Source organism: Hydra vulgaris, chromosome 01 (genome assembly GCF_038396675.1).
Source record: "Hydra vulgaris chromosome 01, alternate assembly HydraT2T_AEP".
Taxonomy (NCBI): Eukaryota; Metazoa; Cnidaria; class Hydrozoa; order Anthoathecata; family Hydridae; genus Hydra; species Hydra vulgaris.
The window spans coordinates 28505442-28529266 of NC_088920.1; the positions used below are offsets into that span (position 1 = coordinate 28505442).

At 29.5% G+C, this 23825-nt stretch overlaps 2 protein-coding genes and 1 non-coding gene across 3 annotated transcripts; 2 read left to right on the forward strand and 1 right to left on the reverse strand.

Moving 5' to 3' along the window:
- Positions 1–3617: 3617 nt before the first annotated feature.
- On the reverse strand, positions 3618–4688 carry LOC136074308 (uncharacterized). Its single transcript, XM_065786614.1, has one exon. It carries the CDS (start codon positions 4686–4688, stop codon positions 3618–3620), a length of 1071 nt encoding a protein of 356 aa, XP_065642686.1.
- Positions 4689–9857: 5169 nt separating this feature from the next.
- trnal-uag (transfer RNA leucine (anticodon UAG)) lies at positions 9858–9939 on the forward strand. The gene has a single exon. It is a non-coding gene; the product is annotated as a tRNA-Leu (tRNA).
- Positions 9940–15860: 5921 nt separating this feature from the next.
- On the forward strand, positions 15861–22998 carry LOC100197245 (ATP synthase subunit g, mitochondrial). The gene is made up of 2 exons (XM_065787833.1): positions 15861–16021; positions 22656–22998. Exons 1-2 carry the CDS (start codon positions 15946–15948, stop codon positions 22934–22936), a joined length of 357 nt encoding a protein of 118 aa, XP_065643905.1. The 5' UTR covers positions 15861–15945; the 3' UTR covers positions 22937–22998.
- Positions 22999–23825: the final 827 nt, after the last annotated feature.

The window sequence follows — 23825 nt, forward strand, 5'->3', positions numbered from 1 at the left end:
GATGAATCAAAGTTTATGCTATTCAGTAGTGACAGAATAAGGTATGTCAGACGTCCAATAGGAGATAGATTCAATCCAAAATATTATTTACCCACTGTTAAACATTGAGGAGGAAATTTTATGGCTTAAATGTGTTTAGTCGTGACAATGTGGATCTCATTCATTACATAGAATATATTATGGACCAGAGAGTTTATTTAGACATCATAAAGAATGTTATGCTGCTAAATGCAAAGTACAAACTGATTCGCAAGTGGATCTCATAACAAGATAATGATCCAAAACATTGTGGCAGATCTGTTACGGAATATTTTAAGTTACAAAAAATTAAAGTTTTTGTATGGCCTTTACAGAGCCCAGATCTCAATCATAATGAGTATTTTTGGGAGTACATCGACCGCAATTAGTTGGTGAAGAAATAACCAACAAAGACCATTTATTTACTTTGTTGAAAAAATGATTGTATAATATTTATCAGGATATTCTCATTCATTAAATAAATTCAATGCCTCGTCATTGTCATGCTGTTTTAAAGGAAAATGGATATGCCACCAAATACTAAGTGTCTTATTGAAACTATTTTATTGAAAAATTGTTATTTTGTGAATTTTAGTAAACGCTTTAACTTTTTTGAAATAAATTATATGAATATTATTCAAGTTCAGTTGTTTCTAAAGTTTTGGACCAAGTTTATTGCTCGCAATTTATTGCCGACCTCGTTTTTCCTAATTCCAAGAGCTGTATATATAACACTGTAAGAAGTTAAAAAGTAAGTAAAAATACTGAGTTTTAAAATTATTTACAAAAATTTATAACATAAAAAACATTTGTAGTACAAATTTATAGGAGATTATTTTATAATAAAATAATAAAAATTAGATAAAGATTAAAAATTCTTTAGTTAGTTTTTCAATGAGTGCTTTTCATCTTATTATTTAAGAATAGTAAAATCGGCCCCCAGTCACGGCTTACGCACAGTGGGCCAGAATTCACTTTTACTGGACAAAATTCACAACTGATTTAATATTAGAGCTATATTGACTAAAATTGGAATGAGTAATAATACGACGTCTCCGCTTCTTATCAAGGTGATATGAGGTCGCGCTTTTTAAAAAAATGAATATACTTTTTATTTAGTTGCTATTGATACCTATTTTTGCTTAGCAGCAACTAACTTTTATTAGTTGCATAGGTTTTATTTGTGCTATGTACACGATTTAGCACGTGTTTTATTATGAGATCATAGCTCGTGAAAAGCAAAACTTAATTAAGTTAATATGATTAACTAGTCTTATTACACGTGCTATTACACGTTGCTAGATAAACTTGTTTTCCTGTAGAAAAAATTACATTCTAGCTTAATTAATTAGTTTTTCTAATAAGCAGATTTTACTAGCGTCTACAGAACTTTTAAAACTTGTATAGTTATATTGTTCCCATGCATTCACAATCACCAAAAATCTTTGACAATATATGCTACAAGTAGTAAAAGCTTAGCAAACAATTACTCACAAGAATTTGAAGCTGACAAAGTTGCAAATTTTCTTTTCTTTGTTTAAATGATAATTCTTAAAGTGATAATGCCGGTCTGCTGAGTTGTTTGTTTTTACTATTCTTCATTAATGTGGTATTAAAATCATTTTCAAGCCAAGCAGAACTCTTTCTTATAAACTTTGCACCGGTTAGTTTACTTTGAATCCATCTCTTACCATAATCAAAATAAATAAACAAAAGCCTGTTGAGTCAAATAAATTAGTGAATTTTGCTTCTTGTGGCACACATGAAGCTTTAATAAAAACAGCATTTCAACATCTAAAATGAGTAACCACAACCAAAGCAACCAAAATAGATTATTAAATCCATTTGGTTTGACAAGCGCTAAATTAATAAGAACAAAATTTAAATTAGGATATATATTTATATATATATATATATATATATATATATATATATATATATATATATATATATATATATATATATATATATATATATATATATAGTATATATATATATATATATATATATATATATATATATATATAAATATATATATAAATATATAAATATATATATATAAATATATAAATATACATTTATATATATATATATATATATATATATATATATATATATATATATATATATATATATATATATATATATATATATATATATATATATATTATTGTTCAGTAATACGTTTTGTATGACTAAGACCGTATTATATGTTTTCCGGGTTTTTTAAAATTTAAAATTGTGGAAATAAAAATTTTTGAGCGCAATTACAGATTTTCTGTTAGGTATAAGAGTTCAAACGTAAAAGAAAAGCAAAGTGGCGCCTAGTGGCAGCCAGATTTATGAAATTAATAAAGCAAACATATATAAGCTCTAAAAAATCTGAGTATAAAAGCAAGATGTAGCAATTAAAAAAAATATATTTTCAATTAAAAGTAAAAGTTAGACATTAAAGTATAACATATTAAATTTGCTATAAATATGTTAATTACTTACCAATTTTAGTCTAACAACTTTTAAAATCTAGATAATATATAAAGTTATAATATAATATTTTAAAAAGCGCAATATTTTATGTAAATCTTATTTATTTCCATCGATTTTTTAAACAACATTTTTCTCACAATTTTTTTATTCTAATTTACATTCGCGTCTACTTCAACCACAGCATTAGTAGGGGAGATGGGGGCGCATTGATCGCCGTAGCAGTGTTTTGAAAATTGCGCAGAACCTGAAAGAGATGTAAAAACTTATTAACTACGAAACACATGTAGAACTATCTGGCTTTTGGAATATATAAATATTTTGATTCAAAAAAATGATAAACATGAATAATTTTAACTTTTAAACAACCCTCTCAAAAGATCAATGTACCCCAAACTATGGGGTAGTATGATCTCCGACTTGGGGCACATTGATCTTATATGCGTAATATTATCTAAACGTTTAACACTTCTATAACTAAATCTTGTAAATAATTTAGTCTAAGGGTAATATTGTATAACATATAATACATCTAAATTTTTTAAATTTAGATGTATTATATGTTTTAAAATTAAATATAGCAGTTAAACCCACTAGTCTAATTTTTAATTAAAAAATGTATAAATCACAGCAGCTATAAGCTACCCGCTTTATATACGTTTAAAACTTTACAACAACTTGAAATTTATAAGAACTGAAATATAAAGACTGAAATAAGAATACAACTTTTAAGTTTACAAAACTTGTTAAAAGTACAATATTTTGATTAAGAATATTTCATCATTTGTGAAAGTCAAGTTGTGAAGCAGCTTTTGGTTTACATTGTTTTTTATTCCTAAGCAAGTAATTCTTAGTTTCTTTCTTATCTTTTGTGGAGACTTTTTGTTTATTTTTGGTTTGCTTCAAAATTTTCTTTTCTTTTGACAAACGAATTTCATTTCTGACAGGAGTATCAGTCAAGATCCTTGTTTTTAACTGCCTACTTTTAACATTTTTTTTTCTGGCAGATGCTTTTGGATAAGGTTTTAAAACCTCAGGTGAGATTATAGAAGCAACACTTGTTGACACTTTGTTTAAAATACTTGTTTCAATATTTACTATAGTTATTTCAGACTCTATGTGATTGGTCTTGGGTTTGAAACCATCCAATTATCACATGCAGAATTGTAAAACCTTTTCAATGGTCCAAAAATAGTTCTATCTAATGGCTGCAATTTATGGCTGCAATGGGGAGGAAAACTTATCATTGTAATTCCGTGTTGAATTGCAAGCTCCAAGCCTTTAACAGAAATATGACTTTCATGACTGTCGAGAAGTAACAAAACTGGAGATTCCTGAGAACAGTTTGAATATTTAACAAAATGTTTAATCCATTCTATGAAAATTTCTGAGTTCATCCAACCAGAAGGATTTGCAAATCCCACACATCCAGGAGGTCCTTCCTTAATCATGTAATCATGAAACTTTACCCTAGGAAAAATAAATAATGGAGGAATGGAATTTCCAATAGCATTAGAGGCACAACATGCAGTTACCAATGTTCCTCGTTCTGCAGATGTGATTCTTCCAACTTGTTTGCTTTCTCTACCAGCTAAAATCTTTACCGGCTTTTGAACGGTTGTTAAACCAGTTTCATCAACATTATATATACAGTTAGGATTATATTTATATCGATTTCTTACCGTTTTAAGATTTTGAAAAAACTCTCTTACAGTGTGTTTGTTAAAAGCTGTTGATCGAGCGAAGCTCGTTGCTTCAGGTGTTCGTAGAGACAACTCTGGTTGTCTTTTCATAAAACCTTGCAACCAATCAATGCCTGCAATTTTATTTTTGATCCATGATGATGGGCATATCTTATTGTTTTTTAAAGCAAATTCATATGCCAATAATCGCGTTGACCTAGTTGAAAGGCCATAGTTCATTTTTGATGCAATTAGTAAATAACTTGATAAACTTTTTTCATCTTCTGCTGTAAAAACTTGTCTATTGTTGTAGTTAGGCTTGAAAGCTTCATTTGGATTAAGCCTCTTTTTACGACAATATCTTTTTAAAGTCATTCTATCTATGTTAAACTGACGTGCTACAACATTCAGTTGTGTTCCTTCTAAAACTTTATTAACAGCTACTTTCATTGTTTCACTTGGTATAGCAACTTTATTTGTTTTTTTAATTCTATTTCTAACCATTTTAAGATCTGTAAAAAAATATATCAATAAAAACATATGTTTTTAATAAATGCTAATATTTAACATAATAATATTATGTAAAATATTTTTTAATTATTATGTTAAATATTATTCTTTTGATATTATAAAATAATAGTATTATTATTACTAGCTTATAACATAAGTAGATTTAAAAAATGAAATGCTAAAAGCTATTGTTTGTTTATATATAGTTTTTTTTTAAATTATAAATACAATTCCATTCGTTTAACTGTATTGCTTATAAACAAAAACATGGGGCACTTCGTCTTCTATGGGGCACTTTGATCCTCCGATCAATGGGCCCCGCATAGTCAAAGATCAATGTACCCCAATAGGTATAGGTAACATATTGATAGCAATATCTACTGTATAAATTGCAGCCAAATAAAAATTATATATTATATTATACACCTAACACTTACAAATTTAAAATAAAATTGTTGTTAACCCATACAGACATCTAAATAAAAATCTATTTGAATTATAGTACGATTTAAAAAAATCACTTTTTATGACGAAAAACAATATTTTCTTTATTTTTTTTGACGCTGATAACCTTATGAAAAAATATTACGAATAATCAATTAGGGAAGTATAATGGTTAATTAAATTGCAACCTCACTTCTAGTAAGGCAAAAATGAACGAGTAAAAGCCAAAAGATCATACTGCCCCGGCGATCAATGCGCCCCCATCTCCCCTATATTCATTAAAATTTTAAGTGTATATAAACGGTTTTAAATTGTTTTATAATGTCTTTATATAGGTTTGAAACCATATAGACATCAAAGTTCTGATTTTGGTTTTTATACTTTTGTCCAGTCACTGCACAGTGGGCCAGAATGCACTTTTACTGGACAAAATTCATAACTAATTTAATATTAGAGCTATATTCACTAAAATTAGTATGAGTACTAATATGGTGTCTGCGCTTTTTATGAAGGTAATATTTTTTTATTTCGTTGCTATGGATACCTTTATTTTGCTTAGCAACAACCTACTTTTGTTATCTGCAGATATTTTATAAGTGCTATATTCACTAAATTTGGCATGAGTACCAGTATGAGATCACACTTCTTACAAAAGTGATAATTTTTTAAATTTAGTTGTTATGGATACTTATATTGCTTAGTTACCGGATACTTTCCTTAGTTACAAAGTGGTAAATTGATATTTGAATATCTTATCGGATTTTTGACCCACCTATATTGAATAAAAATTGAGTATTTAGGTAAATAATGTTTTAGGAATAATAAAAGCAAAAAATAGTGCAAGAAAACGTTATCAATTTTAAATTACATCAAAAAATTATAAAACAATAATATCGTTTGAAGATTATTTAAGTAATTGTAAAACATCTGAAGGAAATGCTTTATGATTTGTTTGGTGTGATGTTGATTTACGCAATGATGAAATAACAGGATCACTGGAAACTAGGAGTCTATTGATAAGATCAGTATTTGTTGCTTTTCTGGATGTTTTTCGGCTGAAATTTTCGCGATAAGATTTAAAGTCTTTATTTCTAGCCTCTTGAGCTTCCTCTGACATAAGTCCGATGGGTAATGTAAGGCTTTTAATTATGTCATGTCCATGTATCAATACTTTGTGAACTGATTGAGCCATGTAATACCATGGATAAAGGGACACATATAGTCTAAAAGTGTCAAAACAATAATACTTGAACTTTAAGCAGTCTATTTCGTATCCTGAAGAGAGCGTTACCAAGATAATGTAAAATCTGAATATAAGGTTTTGGTCAATACCCAGAATTTCAGCTGTTTGTTCATATGCTGCAAAAGCACGCCTTGAGGTATTGCCATCATTACTTGTTCCAGAACCACCACTTTTAGGGAAATCAACAACAAGTCCCATTTTGTTCATAAAATCAGTCTGAATCTTTTGTTTAGCTACAGATGCCTTTTCTTTGTGTTCTTTAGATCTTGCTTGCCACTTTCTTGTTTCTTTTTTATATGCAATGTGCAATAACATCTCAAAAAATCGAATCCATGCATGAAGACTGGAAAGACTATATTTGAACTCTCTGTTAGTATAATCTATATTAAGGATATCAAGACTATTCATATTTTTTGGAGAGACACTACACACTGAACAGCATTGGTATGAGTTATTTTTTTCAGATAATATTGTTTGAACCTTCCCATCAATCATTGTAAGTTCAATAATACAATTCACTTCAATAGAAGATCCGCAAACCTCTAATAAAATCATACCCAAGCTTTCTATCTCACTTTTAATGTACTGATCTTCTTCAATCACAGATTCCTTGGATTCCATTTTGTATGCAAATCTTATGGGTCTACAATAGGCTGTGGAGGACGACTTTTGATTTCTCCAAATAGGCACCTTTTCGTTGCTGTTGTTAAATCCAGTCAAATCCAATGGGACAAGACAAGTAATAAATAATGATTCTTCACGCTTTAAATCTCTGTTAATGTCGGGTTCTGATAAAACTTGTTTATAAATGCTTTGGCCAGTAGCACCATCAAAACCAGCCTTACACGTTAGTATCATTGTTTTTATTGCTTTGTCGTTCAATATCAAGTGCCTTAGCACAGGTTCCTGAACTCCACAGATTCTTTGCAAAGTATGAGTCATTAAATCTTTTAAAGGAACTGAAGCTGAATAGTCCTCCACTGTTATGTTTGCAGAATAACATTTCAATTTTGCATCTCTGACATCATTGTAAGCGGGGTAGATGTTATATTCTTTCTCCAAGGCTCCGCTTCTAATCAATTGATAGGAAGCTTTTGTCAGACTTGCATCAATTATTAAAGCCAGTGCTTCGTCTGCTGAATATTTAGTTGCTTTATCTGTATTTGATATATTTAAAACATTCTTGGTAGCAATAACAACAGATTCATCTCTAAATTTTTTATTGGCAGCAAAAAATAATTCATTGGATGAATGAGATTCAATTAAACAAGATACACGCCGTATTTTAGTTTTATTAGAACTATTATCAAATGCAACTGGTTTTCGACCACATCTACTTGCAGTTGGTTCATTGTCTTTTTTTTTGACAATTAAATATTCATTAAGCCAGTTCACAAACTTCTTTTCAAAATTTTTCACAGTATAGTTTGCAGATTTCCACTTTTTTTTATACAAGTAAACAAATCGTTGAACAGCATGTCTAAAATCAACGTCTTTAAAATCAGCAAATTTTGGCTGAATAAATTTTAATATATCTTCAGTAATATTTTGTTTTGAAATACTAAGATTGTTTTTTTGGAGAAAATTATGAATGTCTAAGTTTAACAAAACCATATCTAAATAATTATTGTAACAAGTATTTTGTATTTAAAAGTAAAATGTTATAATATATATGCCGCCTGGACTACTAATACTTGTTAGTAATTAAGTTACTACAAGTGTTAGTAATTAAAATTAAAAGTAATTAAATTACTGTCAGTGTTAGTAATTAAATTACTAACAACTACCGAAAATATGTTGTTGCTATGTTATGCAAAGTAAGGTATCCATAGTAACCAAAAAAAGTTAACCTCATAAGAATTCTGAATCTCATTTTAATACATACCCCCAATATTGTGTATTTAGCGCAAGTAAAATACTGTTAAAACAACGTTAATGTAAAAATGAGTTGTTGCTATGCAAAATTTAGTACCATAGCAACCAAGTTAAAACATGCATAAAATCTGAACGGGGATTTAAGGGGACGAGCAATCAATTAAAACTCGATTGAAGCACCATATAGCTCAAATAAATATAAGACAACACATGGCAAATTGTGGTAATTATTAGTTATTGTGCGGCAAAAAATAAGTTTCTAAAGAAATTTTTTTTTTTTAATCTGTGATTTTCAAAGTATAACTGAGATAACATGCTATGACAAATTTATTTCACACATTGGCTTTTCTTATCTCTAAATACTCTAGAATAACATGTACTAATTTTTTGTTTCAAAAACGTATATGTAATTGAAATATAACACAACGTTGATGTCACCGTTAATTACTTATTTATAATTTTTTTTTTTTTTATTTTATCTCAATATTCAAATGCTTAGAGTCCTGGTAACTAAGGGATTTAATATAAATAAATTATCAATAGATTTCTCCTAATATATGTAGATACTAAAATTAAATAGATTTTCAAGATTAGACAACTAAAATTTTTCCCATTTTGTCCACCTACTGGCCCACTGTGCACTGGCCCACTGTGTTATGGTTGCGTGATGGATAGGCCTTCAGTATAGTGTCCCTTCAATTCTTTTCTTTTACAAAATTCAAAACTTTTTTTTACAATTTTTTGCTTCTCAAATATACTAATGTTAATAAAGAAAACACTAATGCAAAAAATTAAAGCAATAATGTAAATAAACACGTAAAAGATTTACAAAATACAAAATTGCAAAAGCCAAATATTTTGAAAGTTTTAAGCTTTGCCTACCGGATGAGGACAACGAGCCAAAAAGGAGGACATGCAAGAAGTCTGGCAACCCTATTTGTACCTGATCCGACGCGATTGGTAGTTTTTATTTTATTATAAAAGTAGCTACTGGTAGAAAAAAAAATTATTTAAAAAAACCCCCATAAATTGGTTTTTCTAAATTTGAACATAAAACAAAATAAGTCCGATCTGACGATACGCACTCATATAATATATAATAATGTAAAAATATATAGTAATGTAAAAAAAAACCTAAACTTAAGCATATTATGTTTAGGATTTTTTAATATTACGCATCGCTTAAAGTTCTCGCACGAAGAGTCTTAAGAATTAAATCAAAAAACTTTAAAACAACGAAAATGAGAAAATCGCTTTTATTTTAGTTATTTTTTAATAATTTTATTTAATTAAATTTTAATTACAGTATTTTGGTGTTTCTTTGCTAACACCAAAATACTGTAATTAAAATTTTTAAGTGCACTGAACTGCAATTACTTTTAATTTTTTCGGTTTAGTGGTTTTTGTTAAAAACTTTTACGGCAAATTATCTCATTTCAACATATTCAATTACAATTACAAATTATCTCATTTCAACTTTGGGTCAAATTATCTCATTTCAACATATTCTGGTTTTGCGCTAAGTCATCCCAACATAAACAATCATAAACACATTAAATAGTATATTTTAATTTCAACAAGTTATATCTGTAAATACTGTAGGCAGGATGGCCGAGTGGTCTAAGGCGCTGGTTTTAGGCACCAGTCACTTCGGTGGCGCGGGTTCGAATCCCGTTCCTGTCATTTTTTCAACTTGTATAATAAAAACTCGTTTCGTTAAAAAACAGTCAGGTTTTTCATTTAAATTGCTTTGATTTTATAATACTAGGGTCAATCAAAAAGCTCATATAATCAATTCTTTTTAAAACAAAGAATAAGCATAGAATTTAAATTAGGAGTTTTCCAGTTGCCGTTGCATATGATCATGTGAATGTGACCTTAAGTTTGTCTCCATGGCTTCTTGAACCTCTTCCTTTGTCTGAAAATCCAAATCCTTGCGATAAAAATCAAATGAAGAGAAAGCATGTCTGTCGAACAAGTCAAAGTTGGGGCTATATGGAGGTTGAATGACACGGGTGACTTTTTTCTCAGCAAGAAGTCTCTGACTGCAGCAGACACGTGTGGCCTGGCATTATTGTGCTGAAGGAGCATTGTGTCCCATGTTACTCTTTTTAAGCCTTTGTTGACAAAATTAGAATGCATATTTGATAGGAAAAGCATGTACACTTCCGAATTGACCGATTGTCCATTTGGAAGTACCTCAACATAGGCCTTGCCATCAAATGAGGTAGCGCAAATCGCCACACTTTTTTCAGCATATTGTGATCTCCTGATACGTTTCGGAGCTTCTTCACCCTTTGAAATCCGCGATTACTGCGTTTGCACCCGATTGATCTGTGGTAAATCCACTTCTCATCCACAACAATTAGACATCGTTCAACATTCAATTCATCTCGTAGGATGGTCAGAAATTTATGCGCAAGTTCAACCCGATTTTGTTGATTTGCTGATTTCACGACATCACAAATGTGCTCTATTGTTAAAAATTTGTCTTCATCAAACAGTTGTTGAATGATCTCAATGTTGTCTACAGTTGTTGAGGTACTGGGTCTACCTGACCTCGATTCATCTGAAAACTGACTATAATCACTTATGTTTGATGTAGAATACTTTTGGTAGTACTTGTATACTGTTGAATGGAAGTTGCACCCTCACCCCAGGCAGTAGTTATGAATTTGTGAGCATCAGATGGAGACTTCTGATTACGACGACAAGTCTCAATTAACAACCTAATACCAACTTTGTCAATTTGCATTATAGCTTTAATTATTCAAATGATCTAAAATTAAAAATATTTATTTTATTAAGCATATATGTACATAAGTTAATAATAAGAATATCTATAAAAAATTTTATTGGCAAGAATATTAAAACACGAATTATATGAACTTTTTGATAATACTAATATTATTGATTACATTCTTAGTAACAACCTAAAGATCAAAGTATTTTGTGTTTTTATTGGTCATTTTGTAAATAAATACTTATAGACAAGTATTCATCATTATTATAAAGTATTGGTAATGGTTGTAGTCAGAATTCACAGTGTATAGGAGAAAAAAATTTTAATGGAAAAATAAACTATAGTTTTGGTTACTTATAGAAAAATTATACAGGACTCCCGAAAACACTTAAAAATCAGCCAAACTTGAGCTGCTATAAAAGTGTTTTTATTTTTGCCTATTAAACTCGTCCTTTAAAACACAAATATTTTTAAAAAGTATTGCTAAAAAACTGTTGGGTCTATGGCCCCCACAACCAGAGACGATTCAAAGAAAAAAATAAAGGGGAGGGGGAGGGGTAAATGTTCAAAAAGTACCCACTGGCTCCTTAAAAAAAAAGAAAAAAAGAGGTCCTCAAAACTAAAACCATACTGATTGTGTCAAATACCCATTTAGCCGACTAAACTCGTTGAAAAACCGACTTTAACTTGAATATCACCTTCTATTGGGAGGAGGTGAACAATCCTCGCCCCCGCCCCTCCCCTTAAAATCATTTCATAAAATCGGCAGAGGCGACTTTAAAACGTATAATATAACGAGCATCATAAAACGCAATACTTTTTTTAAGAAAAGTAAGGATAAAAGTTTTTGTTAAAACAGTTAAAAAAATGTGATAAAATGTCACCAAATTGTTTAGTGGCCCATTTAGTATTGTTAATTGTACTCAGTGAAGCGTCCTATTATAAAAGTAAATAAAATTAGTTGAATTAGTTACTACAACTTGAGACGAAAGTCTCAATCAAGAAATTAAATTGCAATAATCACAAACATATTATTCATGCATTATGTGCCCCTGATGCTTTTCTTTAGGTAGTTTGATTACCCTCTTGAAACATCAGTTAAAACGAACCTTAATTGAACATAAATAAAAACAAAGGTAAAATAAACTGTAACATCAATTAAAATTAAAGAGCGTCTTAGCATTATCTTAAACAAGCTTTTTAGAAGTATGGGCGTAAGGGGCATAAATTTTCAGAGAAATGCTTATATTTTTGTTAATTTAAATATTAACTTTTTATTTTCACTGATACTTGATTGATGTTGTGTGCTTAAGAATTCGTTTTGTTTGTAACCTGGAATAAAATTTAAAAAAACTTGTACTTCCATTAATCAGGTTTAATGAATTTATTTCCGATGTTAAACGACGTTTAAGCTTCTTATTAAAGAAAAAGTCACGACGTTTTAGAGTCGTATAACCCAATGTTTAAAACGTTAATTTTTGATTGTCATTGTGTTTTTAAGATTTTTTGTAATTTGACATTCAAGTTTACAAATTATATTTACTTGAATGTGAAAAATTTATCCAAAATTAAAAAACTTACATTAAGAGGACACAAAGTTATGATTTAATTTGGCTAGTATTGCAATTTTTGTTATTGTCTTTTGGGTTGCCCATAAGTTACGTCACGCTCTAGGGGAGATTTCTATGGTACCATTGACGCCATAGTTACTCTATCCAATCCAATAAACTTTTTTATCCTTTAAATGTTTTTTTTTTTTTTGCTTTAGTTTTTATGCAAACGATAATATAAAACCCAATGGAAAAATAGAAAATTTAAAAATTGTAAGAAAAATTGATTTTCAAAAACTTCCTAGCAATGCTTTACCAAGCAGTTCGTTTTTTAAAAATATTTATTTATTTTTCTATTATGAACTTTAGGGGTCATCCATAAAGGACGTCAAGCTAAGTTTAACTAATGGCATAAAGTAGGAGAACGTTGGCTCTCATGCGTAGAGATTTTTAGATGATTATAGCGCCTTATGTTCAATTTAAATCTCCGCGGAAGAGAGCCAATAAACTTCTACTTCTGGTTAGTATTTAAATTCTGAATGACGTCCTTTATGGACGACTCCTAATGAAATATTTCTTAATTTTTTTTTTGCGCTATTATTAGAAAATTCCAGTCTATAAAAAACTAATATAAAAGTTAATAATTTACTCAAAAATCTTTTTAAAACAAAAAATCTTGTAAACTATCATGAAATAGCTTGATCTCAACCAAGCAATTTAATTGACTTCAAATTTAACAAAGTTTCTACTCTGTATCATGAGTTATACTTTCTAGAATTATTAGTAAACTTTTACTATAGGATTGAATCCTTTCAAATACAGAAACAAAATACCTCAAATATATTCTTTGATAATAACCTTTTTTTGTAAACATAGTCCCAAGTTTAGCCAGCATTATTTTATTCTTATAAAAACTAGATAGGAAAAAACTTTTTATTATACTGCTATTAGTAAATTCAACCTTGTTTTGATGAAGCACTCTTATAGAGCATGTTGGTGTGTTATTTTATTTATTACAATGAAACAATACATCAACACGTAGGTATTTTATTTCAACCGGTATTAACGACAACTTTATGGTGCTTGACTCTAATTCTTTTTAATCAGAATATTATACAGTAGAATCCCGTTAACTCGGAACGGGTGTATTTATTTTGTCCGATTTATGTACTCCGACGAATGTCCGAGTTAAATGAAGCTTTCGGATGTATCGAGAATTCTAGGGAAATTGAAAATTAGTCCAACTTAGTAAAAGTCCGACTTATCCAGTCCGAGTTAACGGGGTTCTACTGTAGTTTGTTAAAAATTGTACACAAAAATAGTTGTAGAGACGCAGCAAAATAAAATACAGAATATTTTGTAGAGTTAAAAATTAAAAGCATGTTAAGCTTGCCATGTTTCCCCATCTTAAATCAGATATTATTCTTCTCAAACGTGTCCAACAACGCACAAAAAAAGTGATATTGTAGGTTAAACTTTTCATTTCAGCTACAATCAAACACTAAAATTACTTGCCTAAACTGCACTAAAAGAACGCAGACTCAGTTGTGATCTTAACTACACTAAAAGAACGCAGAATCAGTTGTGATCTTAACTACACTAAAAGAACGCAGAATCAGTTGTGATCTTATACTGCAATGTAAGGTTGCTTATCATTTAAAAGAAGTTGAATTTTATATTTCACCAAAATATCCTTTTTCATTAAACTCAGAGTATAATTAATGAAAAAATAGCCGAAATTTAAACCTCAAACGAATGGTTATCCAGTCAGTACTTTTTTACAAACTTTGTTGAAAACCGTTAAAATAAACCAGCACAGGATTTAGTTTATGTACCTATAGGGAACTCTTTAAAGAATGTTTTGTTGTTAAATATAAGAAAAATAAAATTAAAAAAATAAAAGTAAGATCAAAAATGCTACGAAAATGTAAATAAAAAAATTATAATTTCAATTAAAACAATTATAATTATAATTAGAAACCGGGTTGACAGGTAAACGTAACCGAATCGTGTATGAATTAAATGATGCACCAAGATAGTGTCAGTACAACATAATGTTTACTTGTTTTATGAATACAGGACGCAATGTAGATTTAAATAAATTTAAATGTGATGTAATGCTGCACTCAAACATTTTTTCCGCACATAAGCCTTGCTTATCAAGATTTATGTTTCAGAGTTTTAGAGTTAAAAGGGAATTTAATAACAGTTTAAAGCAAAAATAAATAGTAGACTCCTATACTGCAGGGTTTTCTAAGCTTTTTGCAATCAGGGTCATTATTTTATTTTGATGACAACACGAGGGCCACAAACTAAAAAAAATTGTTTTATTCAAAATCCTTATTAAAAACAACTAATTCAATTTCAATATTGTCAAAAAAAATGTATTTAATAGGAAACTTGGCATTGTTTACTTTTACACAAATGATCAATGTCAGCTTTTATAGTGGATGATGAAATGTATCAGTGAGGTGTTCATCTTTCAACCTATGTCTCTGCTCTGATTTAACATGTGTGATTCTTGAAAAAAATTGTTCACAAATGTAAGTGCTTCCAAAAAGGTAAAAACATTTCATGGCAATATTTTCAATATTTTATACAGCTAAAAAACTTATTTTGGTAGCACTGAATGAGCTAATTACTTTACTCCTCATCACTGATTGTTGCCCGATAAAAATTTTCTTCAGCAATTCCAGCTTATCAATACGAAATTGACCCTTGAATTTATCATAAGTTGCTGCATGTTTTGTAGCTGTCTATTAACTTTAGACATTTTGCATACATCAATTTTTTCAAAACAAATGAGGCACAAAATTGAATTATTTTTCTTAATTAAAAAATATTCATTTGTTCAAGATGGATTAAATATACGACCTCCTTGTCCACTTTCAGTTTCAACTCTACGTCTTTTATTAGCACTAGCAGAAGCCATATTTAAAAATAATAAATGAAGTTAGGGTTCCGCTAACCAAGTATTCAATACAATTTAACCGATTTTATTAACAATGAGGTGGTAGTCTTAACCGAATCGCAATAAATTTTAAAAAAGTCTGATTTTAAAAATTATATTAATAACTGTAATTAGCTACCCTATTCTTGAGCTACGGTAGAAAAAAGTTTTAAAAAGATGACGTTTATTTTGATTTTAAATGTTCGACAGTGAAAATGCAGGCCATGGCTAAAGGCAACGAAGGGCCACGCGTTGGAAAACCCAGCAGTACAGTACAAAAATCACAAAAAAAATACCCAAAAGTGGATAAACCTAAACGGCTCATGCAACCGTATTTCTTGCTAATTTAAAAAAAAAATCTTTTTACATAGGTGCCGTAATAAACAATTTGAACAGGCGGGCGCACGGAGTCTTTTAAGAGTTAATGCCCGTAATTCGTAATCAAAATGGCACAAAAAGCTATCCAAATGGTTCAATCAGCTTCTCCTGAAATTTTAATAAGAGTAGGAAAAAGGGGTGTCAGTAAGTTTTTATATCATATTTTTAAAATTTTTTTTAAAGAGTTGTATATTAAAAATAAAGAGTTTGACTCTAATATGCCTGGCTAAAACGACTTTTTATAGCAATCCAAAAACAGTATATATTTTCTGCTTAATATAAAAAGTGTGTATATAAGTGTATTGCAATCAGGGGTTGAAAAGTCACAGGAAATAATCAATGTCTTAAAGTTTGAAATTTTCTATTTTTCCTTAGGTACTGTAGTATTGAATCTCTATAAATTTTTAAAAGTTTATCAACTTGTTTGAGAAAATATTAGACTTTAAGATTTCTGGTGTCCATCATTTTAGAATTTGGATTCCAAAGACCCTTGTTATAATAATACATACGAATTCGATATAGATAAAAAAATAATTTATTCCAGAAATCTTAAAGTTTATTTTTCTACTTAGTTGAAAAGTTTCTGGGTATATTTAGTGTTTCAAAGCTTTGCGACAGATTAATAATACATAATGTGTATTTAGCACTTGGCCCCTAGTATTTTTTTGAGACTTCTCATCTCTTATTGTGATGCACCATTACACATTGCTTACATGGTTTTCATAATTTGTATGCAAATATTATCACTTATAATTTGTATGCAACTATTTGAAAATACAAATCTTAATGTAAAAGATTTATCTTATGAAATAATTGTAAACACTCTATGTATAATATCACCATGATCAGTTGAAATTTGGACGATTTTAAATTGAGTTTTCTCAAAAATCACTTAATCAATTGTTATGACTTTTTTTTATGTTGCTAACAGAATTAGTTTTCTTGTGTATGAGTGTAGTTTTGTTTACTCTTCGTTAGTTTTTGCTATGTTGAGTTAAGAGTCAGAAAATCAAAAAATTGTTTGATTTTATTTGTTGGAATTATTATAAAATGTTATCAGGAAAATAAAGCTGTAAAATAAAATTGGAAAGTGGTGGAAAATCAAAATTTATTTCCAAAAAGAAGGCAAAATCAATAGTCAACTCAATTCAGCAAAATCTGACACAGTCACAACAAGATTTAGCTACAAAGTTAAAATGCAATAAAGTTTTAATTCAAAGAGTATTCAAAAAAGAAAATCTGAAAGAATATTACAAGAAAAAAATACCAATAAGGGTCCCAGATGAAAAATCAAGGCAATTGAATTAGCTAAAAATTTGCTGAAATTAATTATGAAAAAAAAATTATGCATTTTAAAAGACAATGAAAATTACTGTAAAAAAAATCACTAAATGCTTCCAGGTAATCAATACTATTATCAGTTGAAACGTTATAAAGCTTCTGACAAATTTAAGTACAAGTAAGAAAATTACTTTTGAGTTCCTTGTATGGCAGGCAATTTGCAGTTGTTGTTTTAAAAGCTCTCCTTTAATAACAAATCAATCTTTGACACCAGATCTATATGTGAGTGAATGTTTGAAAAAACAACTTCTTTCTCTGATTAAAAAGCACAAATAAACAACTTCTTCTTCTAATTAAAAAGCGCAAATAATCAACCTTATTTTGGCCAGATCTGGCATCAATCAATATTCCTAAAAAGCATTTCAGTGGTATAAGAAAAAAAGAGTCAAATTTGTTCCAAAGGATGCTAGTCCACTAAACTGTCCTAAGCAGCGAGGTATCGAATCTTACTAGGCAATTGTAAAGGGAATATTGAGGAAAAAAAGCAAATGTGAAAGTAGTGTTAAAAATTTACGAGATTTATGGATTAATGCTACAAAAAAAGTGGCGCAAAGCAAAATAGTGGAGACTATGGCTGTTACTTTACAAAAAGTTAAATTATTTGCACGTCGTAAAGTTAGAGCTGTATTTATTTTTATTGAAATAAAAATTAGTTATATAAGTATCATTATAAAAAGAAAATTGTTACAATTGGTTAAGTCGTCGTTGAGAAAACTCAATTTAAAATCGTCCAAATTTTAACTGATCATAGTGGTAGGTATACTTTGTACTACTTGCTTATACTTAATATAATAGGTTTATTTAATTTCAGAAACAAAGTCATACAATTAAATATACGTTTTTATTAACAAATTCACTTTCAAAAAGGGCTTCTAAAGTATTGTGTTTGAGTTAAAAAAACTAGATTATTAAAAATTTTTCGAGTATAATGGAACAGTTACAGTAAAAGGATGCAACTTCGTTGAACAATGAGTCATGTCAGATTGAGTTTAGGTAGAGCAAGAATTTTGGACATTAATAGCAAAGAAAATAGAAAAAAATGCAACCATTTGGCAAATGGGACAGAAGCGCAAACTTGGGTGCTAGAGCAGGTCCAACTACATCTACAATGTGTTTTTGGATTATGTCAAAATGAGAATGAGCATAATTAGAACCAGCCCAAATATGATGGCGGTATTCTATACGAGGATGAATAAGAGATTTATAGAGCTAAAAATTGGAGCGCCATGCTGTCTGTCTCTTATATGATTTTCACGATATAGAATCATCTGAACGTCTATATTTTTTCTTTTTTTTAATTAATCCTTTACACCTGCATTTTCTAGTTTCTTTAATCGTTTCTAGAGAAGCATTGTGCTTATCTTCTGCTTCTTTAACTTCCTTAAATGCTTGTTCTTCTATTTGCAATATATCGCTTTGCATTTTCAAATCGCTATCATTAAAATTTTCAGCAATATCTTGTAAAGCAACATGAAGTTCAGTTTCCTCAGGAGAGTTAATTCCACTAGCTTTAACATACTCTTTTTTTTTTAATATATATTTTTTTCCAAAAGTTTAAAATGATCTCCAACTGATCTGTCGTCTACTCTAAATTTAGGCTCATTTATATTACTCAGACATTCATCAATCCATTTCCAAATTACACCATGTTCAGGAGAGCTATGTCTTGCATTCCATGGTTCGTGAAGTAAAATCTCTCTAACCAAAATTATATCATGCCGTTTGAGCCAAAAAAAACTTGTGTTGTCAGAAAACATGAAATATAATATTTTGAAGTCGGTCACACAGACACAAAACTTCTGTTTGGGATTTCCCCCAAGTTGTGCATGTGCAGTTATAGATAATTTTAGATGTGTCGTTGGTGTTTCCGTCCCCGTTGTGATTTCGGAAACTCTCTAATGACCTTGATATAACTTTGTGTTTTATGTTTTTATAAACTTTAATTACTAAAATTTGTTCACAAAAGTTTTTATAGTACATTTAATTTACGTTATATGGGTTGACCAAAGACTTCTTGTAGAAGCCACAGCAAAAATTTGTCCACGTACAGATCTTTACACAGTAAAAACAAAAAAGGCAAATTCCAGACTAAAGTCAATTTTTGAAGCATTTGTTGTTAACCAAACTACAAAACAAGACATAGTACAAGTTCAAGAAAAGGTAGATCAGCAGTTGATTCCTGAAATAAGAACTAACAAATTCGAAACTGTTATAGGACTTGAATCAAATGAAAGTGTTATCCCTAATATCAAACATTTACAAGCTGGACGTATGTACATGATATGTCATCAATCTCAGCAAAAATGAGTAAACAGAATTGCGGGTAAACAGTGCAACCGTAATGTCATAAAAATGTTTTTTATAACTGTTTACTTTGTAATTAGAAAGAACTGGGCAGTCCGGGAAAACTTTAGTGGTATCGTTGAATTTATTTGAGATCTTGGCGATAAGGAGATAGATTCACACTTTAAAATTTCTAGAAAATGAGCGACGCACATTATCAACTAGTGTTTATTAGTTCGTTAAAATAATAAGTGATAAGTTAGACAATGAGGTTTGCACAAAAATTATTTTTGCTCATGACTTAAGTGTTCTTGCTGATGAGATGAGTGAAGTGGCAGATAGGACTGTCTTTTCTGTTTTCATTAGATATGTTGACCTTGATTCTCATACTATTGAAGAAATATTTATTGGTTTAGTCCAAGTTATTGGAAGAAAAGATGCGCAAACCTTATGTGAACAAATACAACTAGTTTTAAAATCAAAATCGGTAGATATCCAGCAACTGCACTTTCATGGCTTTGATGGAACTAACGCAATGGTTTACAAGCTAAGCTAATAAAAAATTCTCCTCACTCAATGTACATTAACTGTCGTTGTCATTGTTTAGCTCTTGTGTGCGTACACTTAATGAAAAAATTTGATGTTCTAGTTAATGCTAATATCTTGGGGGTTTGGAAAGCCGTGAAATATTGCTGGCGGTTTAAAACCAGCGAAGTTACTTAAAGCTGCTCCAACGCGTTGGTTATCTCATGGCACTTCTTCAGTACAGCTTGTTTCAAGATTTGAACAAGTTATAAACAGTCTTGATGCAATTGTTAATGAGAAGTATGATGCAGAGCTGGACGGTCTAACATCAATTACTTGTTCCTGATAATATACTATTTTTGCTTTTACTGACTGTTGTTTTAGTACCAATAAATAAATATGCAAAGTTTTTACAAACGCGAAACCTAATCTACTCAAAGTTAAACTTAAAATTAGATTTTTCAAAAATTGAGCTTAACGATATAACCAACAGTAAAAGTCCATTATTTAACGCTCATTCAAATAGATTTCTCAATATACCTAAAGAGCGTCAAGGATTAGCACATCAATTAAGAAAAAATGATTTATTTAACTCAATGCCAACACCAGAAACAATTGATGAGTTTTTAAAAAAAATAAAAGTGCCATTTATGAGGAGATTAAAAGAGGAAATTGATGCAGCAATGCGTATTAATGACGATATATTTTTAGTGTTTGATGCATTTAATACAACTTGTATAAATCAAGATCCCAACAAATTTTCAGCTAAAATTAGTAAACTTTCACAATTTTATGGCCATGCAAAATCTGCTGTTATTGACAGAGAAAAAATTATTGCACCACCATTGTATAATCCTATTCAAGATAATGAAGATATCCATCATTTTCTCTCTGATTATAGAGAAATCTTATTTAATCTTGAAATAAAAAGGAACCTAAAAATTCAAGCTTTAGTAAAAGAAGGCAAGTTAAAGAAAAGTAACATTGATATATATTAGTACGAACACCCGATAACAAGTGATGCTATTTATACTGTTTTCCGTACTGAGTATGCATGTGAGCAGTACTATGATATAATGAAGTTATTCAAGTTGTCATTACTCATACCACCTAGCACGGCAAACTTCGAAAGAGGGTTCTCAATGCTCAACTTAATACATTCTAAACAAAGAAATCGGCTTAGTATAATAGCACTTGATCGCCTTATGCGAATTTCTTTGGTTGGCCCAGAAAATTTAACAAACCAAACTTATGAAGAGCTAACTGACATTTATCGAGACGCATTGATTTATAAAATATCTATCTTTTCTAATAGGCCTTAAATAAATCTTGTTGGTTTATTTAAAAGAAATATATTTATCTATAAATCTATTGTTTATCAAATGTAGTAGTTATAAAGGTTCTCTCGCTGGAGAAGCAGTAAGGAAATAAATTTGATCTCATTCAGGGATGCGGAGTCCCAAAAGGACTCCGGCTTTATATCTCTACTTTTCCAAGTCTGTAGTGTCCAGAAACTCTAAACATGATTGTTAATTTATGATCTGCTATAAGAAAAAAGTTCATGAGATTTAATGACTTCAGACTTATTGTTTTTAAGCCCGGAGTTCTTGAGTCCCAGAGTCCTTGCCGCCATTATACCTTAAGGACTCCGAACTCAAAAAATAATTGTTCCTCTAACCTAAAAGACTTAATTTTTTTTCTATTAGTAGTTTATAAACTTATTTATATTTTTAGAGCTCCTGGATACCAAAAAGTAGGATAAAGTAATCTTTTTGTGACTTTCAAATCGGGAGTCCTTTTTGGGACTCCGCATCCCTGATCTCATTCTTTATATTAGTTAGCGAATAAAAAGTATAATAAAGGAAAATAAGCGGCGAATCGATTCTATGTGTTTAATTGCTAAAAAATAAAAAAAGCTCCTCAATACGCAGACCAGTATGCCCATAAAACATCTGGATACGTCACTGCCTAGCCTTTTAACCTATCTATTTTAAGTAACTCATAACTTAATAATAGTTGCTTGCAACCTTGTTGGAAGTAGATAAGAATTTAAAAATATATAGTTATATGCCAGTATTTAATAAATAGTAAATATAAGTATAAAATAATGTATTTATATAATTATGTAATTATAATATATAAAGTATTATAAATTTTTTTCTACCCCGTCTATCAACTAAAAATTAAAAGTTCTTCCTGCTAAATCTTATAATTTTGCAGGGGCTGAGTTTGTAAAAAGTCTCATTTTAAGCCGGGGCCAGGGCCTGGTCACTTTCTAGCTGCATAGTGTGGCAGTATACTTACTAAATCATCATTTGTTATTAACTCAGTTATAAAATATTTATGACTCAGTTAACAACAAATGATGAAAATAACAAAAAAAATCATTTAATATTTGTTATAAACATGAGTCTGTTTTGTAGGTTGTTGTTTTTGTTTTTTTTAATCAATTTAAAATCTAATGGTTCGCAATCATAAAATTAAACTGGTTTTACATATTTAACAAGTGAAATGTTTGTTCCAAAAAAGACTTATTTGTATTTAAACTGTTAGAAATAAAAAAAAATTAACGAGAGTAGGTCTTTATTTACAATTTTTTATTTATCAGATTCTTATAATTTGAATTTAGATGCCGTTACAAAGTTTGGTAGAGTTATGCAACCGAGGCTAAATAACTTTGCAAAGAACGCGAGTGTTGAGTGTGCACCCCCTACTCCTTCGGAGTTTTTTCAACAATTAACAGTTCTTCGAAACGATTTAATAAGTGGAAAGAGCTTCCAACGACTTAAAGATATGTCTGTAAATGAAGCTACAGCAAAAGGCCTTGTTCTGTTGGAATGTGCTTTTTGGGGTGTTATTGGTGAAATGATAGGCCGTAGATCTATTGTTGGGTACAATCCCACTCTATGATATCAAATTGGTTAAATACCTAATAATGTAGTAATTGTATCTATTTTGCAATTTATATCAAACTTGTTTTGTTTTTTTTTGTCTGATAGTTTATTATAGATATCGAGTTTCTCATTCATTGAATAGATAACTCTTAATTTATTGATGTAGATCATGGTCATCTTTATTATTTATTGATGTAGATCATGGTCATCTTTAGCATTTTATAATAGATTGTTTTAGCTTTCTTTATGACGTTAAAAAAGTTGCGGTGATTTAAAAAAGATGCAACTTTTAAAAATAATTAAATTAAGTTTGCTTTGCATATTTAGTACCATTTCTTGTAAATGGTAAAAAAACGTCTATTTAAATTTACCATTCGGTTACTATTTTGCAATTATTCAAAATTTTATAAATAATCTAAAATTTATTTGCTTATAATTTTTTATAAATTGCGCTAGATTTACAAGTAATAAAAATGTTTTATGGAGAGTTCCTCGCACACTTTTTAATTGCTTTTTAAATTAAAAGCAATTAACCAGCCAAGTGAAAGAAGCTCTTCATGCAATTAAGTCATTATTTTCAAAGAAAAGGACAGGGAACTGATATCATTTATTGCATGAATTAGGAAGAAACAAATATAAAATCCGGGCTAAGCGGCAAAAATAAAAAGTTTTGGTTTGACGTTAAAGTGTGTTCTACCCAGTTATCCTTAACTAAATTCAGTTTTTTTTTAATTTGTGTTCCAGTTAAGGTCGATACTTTCTGAAATAGTATAGCAATTTTTTTTTTTAACAGACAATCCATGGGAATTATTAATAAAATATAATAAGTAGTTTTTAATTTGTTCCAATGTCTAAAGCAGAAGTTTATATATCCAATAATAATCAATGTAGAGTTGTACTACGGT

Excerpts from the sequence above, each read along its gene's own strand:
- LOC100197245 (XM_065787833.1), top strand. The coding sequence starts at position 15,946 with ATGGCACAAAAAGCTATCCAAATGGTTCAATCAGCTTCTCCTGAAATT. Across the intron at positions 16,022-22,655 it reads AGTAGGAAAAAGGGGTGTCA|ATGCCGTTACAAAGTTTGGT; the intron begins GTAAGTTTTTAT and ends ATTTGAATTTAG.
- LOC136074308 (XM_065786614.1), bottom strand. The coding sequence starts at position 4,688 with ATGGTTAGAAATAGAATTAAAAAAACAAATAAAGTTGCTATACCAAGT.